Source organism: Scardinius erythrophthalmus (genome assembly GCF_964197995.2).
Source record: "Scardinius erythrophthalmus genome assembly, chromosome: 1".
In the NCBI taxonomy this organism is placed as follows: Eukaryota; Metazoa; Chordata; class Actinopteri; order Cypriniformes; family Leuciscidae; genus Scardinius; species Scardinius erythrophthalmus.
This window is the reverse complement of record NC_138221.1, coordinates 4,390,747-4,402,658: the sequence shown is the minus strand read 5'-3', so window position 1 is coordinate 4,402,658 and position 11,912 is coordinate 4,390,747. Positions and strand designations below refer to the sequence as shown.

The window sequence follows — 11,912 nt, the reverse complement described above, 5'->3', positions numbered from 1 at the left end:
TTTAGGGTTAAGTTGTAGCGCAGTGTGGATCTTAACAGAAGTGCTGCAGGGTTTTTTTAAAGAGACTCTTGATTTCTGTCTAGACTTGGATGATTGCTCTTCATGGCTGTGAGGGAGATATGTGTTTGGAAAGGGCTCATTTTAGCCCTTTTCCTCTTTGCTGTTGATGGACAGAAAAGGCCGTAAGTACTATGGGCTTTGAAGTGAAAAGTGGCCTAATGTCTAATCTATGCTGAATGATGCAGTTGTAAAGATGGCAAAATGAAGCACCAAAGCATTAAATGTTTAGGTTCATTAATCATGTTGTACTCGTTCCCATATAGTGTTCAAATGATGAATGGGACCAACCAAACTATTCATTAACACTTGTTTTTTTTATATAAGTCCCTGTTGAATGGAGTTTGTGTGCTGTTGGAGTTAGTGTTCCTCAAATATATTGCTGTACAAAAATGGCTGTATTGTGCTCTTATTTTGGGACCATGGCACATTGTTGTTAAATCAGAGGGTTTCCCGTGTGTGTGTTTTTTTTTTGTTTTTGTTTTTTTTGTTTTTTTAACGTTTGGTACTTCAACCCACTCTCTGATGGAGAACCACTTTGGCTTATTTTTGATGCACAGACCTGGCAACCCTGTGGCAGCCACTTTCTGTGGATGTTCAACCAACATGTAAATGTTTTGACCTGATTCCCTTTGGTCTCTGAACCTAAACTTCATGATGTTTATACAGGTTATTCATGGTGACTTTCCCTGCAGTGATTGAAACTGGATCTGATGCCAAATTGTGTTTAAGTCTTCTGAAACCCCAAGAGAGTCTCACAATGACAGTTTCTCTGCTTGATGACAAAAGGATAACTCGACTTGTGCAGCAAGTTTCTTCAAAGCCATTTCATCAATGCTTTAGTTTCCAGGTCTGTTGTCATGAGACTTTTTTTTTTTTTTTTTTTTTTTTTTTTTTTTTTTTGAGTTAACTGAGCTTCTCCCACAGGCTCCTCAAGTAGATGGAGAATCTGTGCAGATGCTGAAGGTAGATGTTCAAGGGAAGGTCTTCAAAGCGACTGAAGAGAGAAAAGTCATGTTCAGACGTTACCTGCCTTTGACCTTCATCCAGACAGACAAACCCATCTACAATCCAGGACAAACAGGTGAGCTGTGATTGTCCCTTGGTTTAATATTAGAGGTGTAGATAGTCCAGTACGCTACAAGTTCTGATTGTCTACAAGTGCATTATGCAAATAATATGAGTTTATCTGTCTTTGCAGTGAATTTCAGAGTTGTCACCATGGATGCCAAATTTGTGCCACTTGATCAGATGGTAAGGTCTGGCCATGAACAAATTGCTAATTTATTGTACGTGCACAGTTTTGCAGTTCTCTTCAATGATTGCTGCAATAGTGTCTATTTTAAATGCTTAATATTCCTGTCTTTGTCTTTCAGTACAATCTGGTGGTTGTGGAGGTGAGAATTTGTTCTGGTCCGAGTCTTTGAATGGAGCCACTGCCACTTTCTGTACACTTTGTTTGCCGTTTTATAAGCTGTTCATTGTTTTAATAGGACAATAATAATAACCGCATTGGTCAGTGGACAAACGTTTCCTCAACGGAGTGGATATTGCAGCTTTCTCACAAGTTAAACCCAGAGGCTCAGATGGGGATGTACACACTAAAGGCTTTTATTGGCGACCAAATGATCTCCCATGTTTTTGAAGTGAAAAAATATGGTAAGTTATTGTGAATGATGTGCAACAGTTCAGTGACAGATCTGAGGTCTTACAGCGTTTTTATTTCTGGTTTAGTTTTGCCCAAGTTTGACGTGACTGTAAACGCACCACAGACGTACAGCGTTGCAGATGTGGGACTGAAAGTCGAGGCTTGTGCCAAGTGAGTGAAACGTACAGATATCTTGTCTTGGAGTTGGTCAGTTCTTAATTTTGTCCCTTGTGATGTTTCCCAGATACACATATGGCCAACCTGTAACCGGTCTAGCCTTGGTGGAAGTGTGCCGTGATCCTTTTCCATTCGTTGTGGTTCCTGATGTGACCCGTCGTTGCCTGACTAAAACTGCAAAGGTTTGACTCCTGCCTTACAGTGGAGGGTTTTTCTTGTGCTTGACTTTAATGTGACTCTTTGTTCTGTTACCAGATGAATGCCACAGGCTGTGCCTCCCTTAGCATTGATACATCAGTGTTTTTCAACACTGAATTTGAAAATAATATGCAAGATACTTTTCTTGTAAATGTGAATGTCACTGAGGTGGGAACAGGTGAGCTTTTGGCTGATCTGAACCAATGGTACTTGCTTTAAAGTTTGTTTGCAGTTCTCTTTTTTTTATTTTTTATTTTTTTATATTGTATCTCTCCACCCCCCAGATGTAGTCATGTCAAAATCTGCAACAGTGTCCATTACATTTGAAGTCGGCAGAGTTATATTTTTGGACATCCCAGAATATTTTGAACCTGGATCAATGATTAATGGGAAGGCAAGTATAATTAACTCCTTGTTGCAGAAGCCTTCACATTGGTTCCCTTTCCTAACCTTGATCATTCCCAAAAGATCTCAGTGTCTCGTTTTGATGGAACTCCAATCGCAAACAAAGCGGTTTATCTCCTGGATAACAGCTGGCCCAACAAACTGCTGCTGAATCTGACCACAAACCAGAAAGGACTGGCCTCATTCTCCCTCAGCGCTGCTAGTCTTCCTAAAGCCGCTCTGAATCTGGTGGTACGATTTGCTCTGTGTTTTGTGAAGTGTAGACTCCGATCTCTGTAGATCTCAATTTCTCTCGCAAGAAACCAATTCCATTTGTTGTTCCCCAGGCAAGTGCTACTCCAGCGGTTGACAATGGTTACAAATCGCCATACTTCACTACAGATACAAGGGTTGTTCGGCTTCTCCAACCTGATTCTCCTAACAACCCATCTAGTGAACTGACTATAGTGAAGCTTGAGCAGCCACTCAAATGTGGTGCTGCGTTTCCAGTGACCGTGAAGTATTCTTTTGGAGAGACTGGTGACTACAGCGTTGACATCATCTATATGGTGAGTGGATATCAGGTTGTTTTTTTTATAATCATTGCTCTCGACTGTTTATGCACCCACTTGTTTTGTGTTTGTCAGGTCTTGTCCAGAGGATTGATCGTCCTCCATGGATTTCAGACGGTCAAAGCGAGGGCTTCTAATACAGTCACGAGCGGCTCTGTGTCTTTCCAGCTGTCTGTCAGTGTCGATATGGCTCCAGTAGTGCAGATTCTGGTCTACTGCGTTCTGCCCAGTGAGAATCTTGTTGTTGGTAGTGCGTCGTTTGAAACCGAAATGTGTCTCCGAAACAAAGTATGATGTGCATTAGCACTTTTTTGGCTTTAAGTGGGGTATGATGACGTGTCCTAAAGCGTGTTGGTCCTTGTTCCAGGTGTCTCTACAGTTCTCTCCTGCTACGGCCGTTCCTGCTGAGGGAAATGTTCTGACTGTCTCTGCTCAAGCAGGATCTCTGTGTGGCATCAGTGCTGTAGATCAGAGCATCTGGATCTTGGAGCCAGGAAGACGTCTGAGTGCGAAAATGGTATCCTTGTGCAGTTGATTTAAAATTCTTGTTGGCTTTTACTGACATTCAGGCTCAGCTTTAGAATTTGAGTAATGCTGAGAGAAATTGAACAAACCTATTCTGTTATGATTATAGCAGTTTTAGTGTACATCTTAACATACATTTATGTACTCTGTGACATAACATTCCAAACAGTAATGAATTTTGTTCAACATTTTTTCAAAAGTGACCTTTTTTTCATGGTTTCAGGTGTTTGACTTGCTCCCGGTGCGATCACTATCAGGTTACCCAAACAGCGTTCAGGATGAACCAGAGTGTCTAGGTTTTCGACCACGTCTAGCTTTTGACATAGATCCTGCCTACACTTCTCCTACAAATCAAGTGTACACAACCTTCAAGGTAGAAAACTGTATTTTGTGACTACATGGTCACAAACTGAGTCATTGACTTTAAATCTGTCTTGTGTCTTGACTTGTCTCTCTGACAGAGCCTGGGAATGAAGATCGCAACAAATCTCGCTGTACAAGCCCCTCCGTGCCCGCTGTATCGCAGATTCCCAGATGGTAGGTCTATGCAGAGAGGCTGTTCTTTCAGTGAAAAATTCTGCATGACTTGGTGAACTTGCATTCAGTTATGTGAGGATTACCTTATGAAAAAGTATACTTGAGTGATGTCCAAGTGTATTTAAGTATACGTTATGTAGTACATATACTGTCAATTTGTGCACTTAGTTTACTACTCTTACACTTAAACACTTTTATATTCTAAAAGTGGGCCAATTTAGTCCCAAGCGGTATTAAAATAGTACACTTACAAGTTTACTACTAGTACATATAGTTCACAATTGCGTTTCTCATTTGTACTGCAAGTGAATTTATGGGTATACTAGTAGTTTACGAATTTAATACATGTAACCATTTTTTAGTTTATGAAAGTACACTTTGAAGTATACTCGGTAAACTAGTTTAGTAGTTTTATACTAGTTATTTAAGTGAATTTAACATCATACTTGTAGTTTACTAATTTTATATTTTTGCTCTTTCGGTGCTAAGCTACTAGTTTAGTAGTTGTATACTGCAAGTTTTTTGGAGCACCTAGCTTGCTGAGAGAGAAGGGGGGAGGACTCGATAATGATCTCTCTGAAGCTTTCCCTAAGTGACTCGTGGGGACAGGTCTGTTGTTCTGGAGACCCTCAGCGGGCCCATAAAAAGTGTCGGGGCAATCTGGCACAGACTTTCTGGCGTTAGGCCCTGATTTGCATCTGAGTCAGGAGGTTGAAGCTTTAGGAGTCTTTAGAAATGTGTTCATTGTTTGCAGAAAGAATCATGAATCTAATCCATATGCTACAGTAAGTTTCATAAAGGGAACATTTTAAACGGTTGAATCTTATTTTTGCCAAAGACTGTGCCTTGATCAGGTTCAGAACGATGATCAAAACACAGTTGGAGTCCAACACCCCAAAAGCTTCAGTTGCTTTCTTTTCATGGGTTATGCTTCATTTCATTTGGTAATATTAAGCAGTTTTGATTTACACGCCGTTTAATGTTTGATCATTATCTTACATTTGCGTGAGCAATCTTCTATCACTCGTTTCAGCTTCTATGTTTTGATCCGGAGATTCTGTACTAGATGTGTCATAGTGCCCCCTACCATATAACAGTGAAAACATGGACAACTGGAATTCAGTCAATGGTGGGAAAGAGTAAAGAAGTTCATTCCTATACACTACCAGTGGACTAGCCTACACAAATCAGATACGCAGCATTAGAAATATATGTTTTATATTAATATTTTCTAACAATGCAAGTTTCATAAGACTGTAAATGAAAAACTATGTAAAATTATATTTAATGGGCTACTTGATCAAGAGTTAAAACAACTAGGATGCTTAATTATACTTTTGTAAATCTCGATCAAAAGATTGAGTACAAGTAGCCTACAGGCCAAATATACTTTTCTCTCAGTATAAGTCAAGTACACATGTAACTAAGTATATTTGAGAAGTGTATATAAAATGTAGACAAAGTATGCTTTCTTATTTTTAGTTGAAAATTATACTAATAGAAAACTATTTTTTTTTTTTTTTTTTTTTGTAAGGGTTATCACTGTGTACAAGATCAGGATCAGTTTCTTATTTTATTTACTCTAAGCTATTCCACCCGAAAGCTTGATGCTATATAAATGTTAGTTTTGTTAGTTTAGAAGACAGTGTAATGTTTTAAAAAGTATTTAAGCTACTCAAACAAAATGGTAAACAAGTACAAGCCAAGAATACTTAATTATACTTTAAGTAGCCTATATCTCGATCAACAAGTAAAGGCCAATTTGAAGTGTGTTTTTCTGAGAAGTACATACAAAGTATACTTTTTAGTTTAAAAGTATACTAATAGCGCACTAATAAACCTTTTTTCGTGAGGGTACTACTTGTGGATCAACAAATTGTTGGGTGTTTTAATCATTTCCATAAATGCAATAAGAGGGGCAGTTATGAACCCTGTTTATTCTGCACATACTAAGACAGTTTGGTGTAAAATTGCTTGTCTTTCAGTGGTGGTTTTGAATGGACCCGACACTTCCTCTTTTGAAGTGACTGTCAGGACTTACTTTCCAGAAACATGGCTCTGGCAGCTTGCTCGTGTGGGGTTCGTGAAGCATCTTGTTCCTTCTAAAGCTACTTGCGCAGTTTTTCTCCCTGTTCCCCTTATTTTTCTCCTGTCTTTCAGAAACACTGGATCAACACGAGTTCCCCTCACTGTTCCTGACACCATCACCACATGGGAGACTGAGGCGTTCTGCCTGTCTTCAAAAGGTTTTGGTCTGGCTCCTCCTGCTCTGCTGACAGTCTTCCAGCCCTTCTTCCTGGAGCTCTCCCTGCCATACTCCATTGTCCGTGGGGAGTCTTTTGAGCTGAAGGCCACAGTCTTCAGCTATCTGTCCAAGTGCATCATGGTCTGCCATGGTTTCTTTTATAATTAATCTGTATAGAGAAGGTCATGTGTCTTTGCTCCATGTGTTCTGTTTCATTGGCAGGTTAAAGTAACTCCAGCTTCATCCACTGCCTTCTCTCTTAAACCATATACTGATCCGTATTCATCCTGTCTTTGTGCCAATGGGAGAAAGACCTTCAAATGGATTCTCTCAGCTTCTGTTCTTGGTCAGTTTTGGATCCTCTCTAAATTTTGTGTATATTAAGGGTGTTGCTCACTTCCTGTCTGTCACTGCAGGAACTGTCAATGTGACTGTCAGTGCTTCAGCTGAAGCATCCCAGACCCGATGTGGCACTGAAGTCGTGACTGTGCCTACGAGAGGACGCATCGACGTAGTCATTCGAAGTCTACTTGTCCTGGTAAGTGTTAACTAGCCTTCTGTAGTCTGGTCATGGAGCTCATGCTGCTTTACTGATGTGGTGTTATTGCTTCTATAGCCTGAAGGAGTTGAAAGGACAAACACCCAGAGTTGGTTACTGTGTCCAAAGGGTTTGTTTGCACTCCATGATTCCCAAATACGTTCTCCCTGTATAGCCAAACATTAGCCTAGCTCTAAAATGCTGAGCCCTTCTCTTGTCTGCAGGAAAAGATCTTTCTGAAGACATGACTCTGAGATTTCCAACAAACATGGTTCAAGGATCTGCCAGATGCTCAGTTTCAGTCCTTGGTACTACATTTCATTCAGTAGAAATTGACGTGAAGTTTGGTAGAACAACTGTTTCTGATGTGGGTTTTATGCTTGACCTCTTGTAGGGGACATAATGGGTCGTGCGCTGAAGAATCTAAATGGGTTATTACAGATGCCATCTGGCTGTGGAGAACAGAATATGATCATTCTTGCTCCAAATATTTACATCCTACTGTACCTGAAGGTCACAGGGCAACTCACCGCAGCCATCCGAGAGACTGCCACAGGCTTCCTTCAGAGCGGTATGGATGACCAAATCCACTTTATATATGTAGGAGACTCAATTTCAAGGAAGCTTTGTCCTGCTCTTCCCATTGGACTATCACTTACATGTACTGTATGATCTAATCAGGATACCAAGGACAACTGAACTTCAGACACAGCGATGGATCATACAGCACATTTGGTTATGATGAATCAAATACATGGTGAGTTTCACACTGTCCTACTGTTGTGTATAATCTGTCGTGGCACAAACAGTTTGTTTAGTTTGTCAACCTTTTTCACGACCAGGTTGACTGCCTTTGTCATGAGGTCCTTTGGTCTAGCGAGGCAATTTGTCTTCATTGATCCACATGTCCTGCAGAGTGCAAAGGATTGGCTGATCAGCAAGCAAGGTTCAGACGGCTGTTTCATGCAGCAGGGAACTCTGTACCATAGTGACATGAAGGTGCATTACATGTTTCTAAATGCACTGGAACAATGGACAGGTCTTCTAAATCTTTTTTTATTTTTTATATTTTTTTTTTAAGGGTGGAGTTGGTGACAGTGTGACCATGACTGCCTACATTGTTGCATCGCTGCTTGAACTAGGTGTCCCCACCACGGTAACCAATCCAGTAGTTGTATAAGCTCCTTGCAGATGACCCTCCTGTTCTGGCTGACTGATATGTGCTTTTTTTTTTTTTTTTTTTTAGGATCCTGTCATTGCCAACGGTCTGTCATGCTTGAGGCCTGTCGTTGGGAACCTTGGAAACACTTATGTCACGGCTCTGCTGGCCTACACCTTCAGTCTGGCCGGAGAGACCACCACTCGATCACAGCTTTTAACTGCCTTGAACAACCTTGCGATTTCTGAAGGTAAGATTTACCAGCCTCTTGATGTTGATTTAATCAGGGTCTTTGGCATCAACTTTCTCACCTCCATCTTATCCTAAGGCACTAAGGTCCATTGGTCTCAGACGACATCTGGTGATACTCTGGCGGTGGAGATCAGCTCTTACGTGTTGCTAGCGGTTCTTGCTGTTCAGCCTCTCACGCCAGCTAATCTGGGTTATGCTAACCGTATTGTCAACTGGCTCGTGGCCCAGCAGAATCCCTATGGAGGGTTTTCCTCCACCCAGGTGCCTCTGACTACCAAACATGAGTGCAATCATTTTAAGGATTTATTTTAATCTTGTACTTGTTTTTAGGACACTGTGGTGGCTCTTCAGGCTCTGTCTGTGTACGCTGCTCAAGTGTTCAGCTTGGACGGCTCCAGCACTGTTACCGTACAGTCCTCAGTAGTAGGAGGAGACTCCTTTAGCTTCAAAGTGAATCGGGACAACAGGCTGCTGTATCAAGAAAAGCCACTGAAGAACGTTCCAGGCAAATATAGTGTTAAAGCATCAGGATCCTCTTGTGTGTCTGTGCAGGTCTGTATCTTCATCCCATCTATCTATATTTGTTGTGCACAGCCAAATCTAAATGTGTTTGTTTGATTTTCTACTCGTACTATAGGTTGCGTGTTTCTACAACATCCCAACACCCGTTAAAGTCTCCATGACGCTGAGTGTCGAAGCGAAGGTGACTGGAGACTGCCAACCACTTGGAGCCAATCTCATGTTGAAGTTCACTGTGAAGTAAGCCGCATTGTGTCCTGTAACCAACTGATGTTTATAACTCTTACAAAAAGGGAAGCTGTGTTCTTGGTCTGAACTAAACCTCTTTTTCACCCTCATTCAGATACAATGGTGTAAAATCAAGCACTAACATGGTTCTAGTTGACATTAAGCTCCTGTCAGGCTTCACGGCAGATGCGTCACTGGTTTGTATTTAAGATGATTTAGAAAGTTCCAAGATGCTTGAAGCTCCTTCAATTGTAATTGTGCAAATGATGATGTTCCCTCAGCTTGGTTCTTCACCCCAATCGTTTGCCCCACTAGTGGAGCGGGTTGATGTTGAAGATGATCATGTCCTAGTGTATCTGAAAGAGGTGAGACTGGGTATATTACTAGCTGCCATCTTGAGTGTTGTGTATTTGCTGTTCATCCTTTCTGTCTTGTAGGTTCCCAAAGGCGTCCCCATGAGTTACACTCTGCTGCTGAAACAGGTTCTTGCAGTGGAAAATCTCAAGCCAGCAGTCATCAATGTTTATGACTACTATCAGCCAAGTACGCTTTCATCCTAACCATGCTTTGCTCTGGCTGAATTCACTGTTAAATAAGTTCATTTTCTGTTCCTATTTCAGGTGATTCATTTGAGACCACCTACACATCTTCCTGTCCATGATTTGATTCAGTACTGGCTGTAGGACATGTGACTTGAATAAAACCACTATACAACCAGTTCTGTTGCCTCTTGTTCCTAACTGCCCTTTTGCACTGCACTTTCCTTGATCTTTTGACAGTTAAGAGTTCATTACACTATAAAATACCCTGTAAGTTTCAAAACTTCCTTATTTCAAAAACTGCCTTTATTGAAACCAAGGCCAGAAAACCAAGGCATCTCAAGTGGAGACTTGTCACTTCACAGGGCAGTTGTAGACTGCCTTTGCAGAATAATATCAACGCCTATAGGCTTGTTTGAGATGCGCCTTGCTTCGCCTGAGATGTGAGTAGGCGGCTGCCGTGAAAAGTGCAGGCAAACCGGACAGTTCTTTCTTCTCGCAGTGGATCAGACAGCTGCGAGATCAAAAATGGATATCGCAGGATTCACGCTTGTGCACAGTGTTGCTAAAACTGGATGTGTTAAGTTCTGTTGCTTTTATCTAAAAACAAATATAATGAACAAGACGCCCAGAGTATGTATTTAATTCCATTCCAAAAACATGTTTATCAATCTTTTTTTTTTCTTTAAGGCGAGACACTACAGGTGAATAGGGTAAACATTTTAACTAGCAGATATCACCATGAAGCTTTCCCAGTTGATCACTTACATTAAGATGAGAAAAAAATGTATTACAAGTTTTCTGTAATTTAATGTTTAAATATGCAAATTAGGCAATATCTAATTAAATATGCGCTAATTTGCATATATTTTAAAAAACAAAATCTGAGTATTGAATAAAGCCAGGTTAAAAATATTTTTTTTCATTGTGTTCACATATTAGATGGGGGAAAAAAATTACAGAGGGATTTATGGATATCTACTTTTGTTATCCTGTAAATCAGAATATACTGTCAATAGCCTTAATTATTTTCGCCATGTTTTTTGGAATAAAATGTTATATAAATCAGGCTAGGAATAATATATTTACAAATCCCTCTGTAAGTGTCTTCATAATATAACTAGGTACAAGACTGGAACGTTTGGTGTATATAGGTGCTACTGCAGTGGAGATTTCGGACTTGGAGAATGAGAGTAAAGTCATTTTGAGAAAACGGGCTTTAAAGATTTATCATCAGCCAATGAGATCGCGCATTCAGTCCTTTTACTTTCACGATTGGTTGCTGATAAAAAGGAAATTACCATATTTGGATCCGACAGGATTGTACAGAAGAGAGAGAGCTTCCTAACTGAGCATGTGATGAAAGGGTGACGGCAGAGATCGCGGAGAAGTATGTTGATTAAGAACGCAAACTTTTGTTGAATTTATGAGAAATCTACAGACGCAAACAGACAAAGTGTAGTAAAATAAAGACCTAAATGTGTATTTCGGACTTTTTTTCACAAGTCTGAAAGAAGACGTTATTGAAGACAAATATCCAAAAAATCTCAACATTGACCAGTAAAAAAAAACTCGATGTTTTTGCCTGCCGTGTCTCGCCTTAAAGGTGGTATTAGCGATTTCAGGCCCAAACATAAATGTTTACATTCATCTAATCTTACCTAACGATCCGCTAGCTGCCCGTCAAAAAAACGCGTCTCTGTAGGCAGCCTAGGCTCTGAGATCTGCACACAAAAACAGTTGTCTTCACCCAGTTTAGCCAAACACTCAAAACCCAAACAAATAGTGTTCCAACCAATCACCGACAGGGGTGGGTGTTGTGAGGTTTTGCGCTCGTGCACGGCTGCCTATGACGGCTGCACGCGAAAACCTTGCAACCGCGTTTTTTTGACGGCATGCTTATGGGGCGGGCAGCTAGCGGATCGTTAGGTAAGATTAGATGAATGTGAACATTTATGTTTGGGCCTGAAATCGCTGATACCACCTTTAATACGACGCGCTTTCTTTAAATAAAAATTGCAATGCATAACCCATTAAGATCGCGCTGTCAGATAGTTTGAGAATATTCACACATAACATATACAAATAAAACATATCAGAGTTTTAAAATAAATTTAAAAAAAAATAACAATTCATCACGGTTGTTTAAAGGAGAAGTTCACTTTTAAAATGAAAATTCTGTCATCATATACTCACCCTGATGTTGTTTCAAACCTGAATGAATTTTTTTCTTCTGCTGAACAGAAAGGAAGATATTTAGAAGAATATCAGTAACCAGACAGTTTTTGGGTCCCATTGACTTCCATAGTATATATTTTTTCCTACTATGGAAGT

At 40.4% G+C, this 11,912-nt stretch overlaps 1 protein-coding gene across 1 annotated transcript; it reads left to right on the top strand.

Annotated features, from left to right (window-relative positions):
• Positions 1–9,757, top strand: LOC308689889 (alpha-2-macroglobulin-like protein 1). The gene is made up of 34 exons (XM_081363978.1): positions 1–182; positions 727–907; positions 985–1,141; positions 1,259–1,311; positions 1,434–1,454; positions 1,551–1,716; positions 1,792–1,876; positions 1,950–2,064; positions 2,138–2,258; positions 2,365–2,474; positions 2,549–2,716; positions 2,812–3,033; positions 3,112–3,324; positions 3,404–3,553; positions 3,785–3,934; positions 4,023–4,098; positions 6,084–6,177; positions 6,259–6,484; positions 6,566–6,689; positions 6,760–6,881; positions 6,960–7,011; positions 7,106–7,189; positions 7,276–7,452; positions 7,563–7,638; positions 7,724–7,880; positions 7,963–8,037; positions 8,128–8,290; positions 8,369–8,553; positions 8,623–8,844; positions 8,930–9,051; positions 9,155–9,236; positions 9,321–9,404; positions 9,477–9,582; positions 9,660–9,757. The coding sequence occupies exons 1-34, from the start codon at positions 103–105 to the stop codon at positions 9,698–9,700; spliced, it is 4,260 nt and encodes a 1,419-aa protein (XP_081220104.1). The 5' UTR covers positions 1–102; the 3' UTR covers positions 9,701–9,757.
• Positions 9,758–11,912: the final 2,155 nt, after the last annotated feature.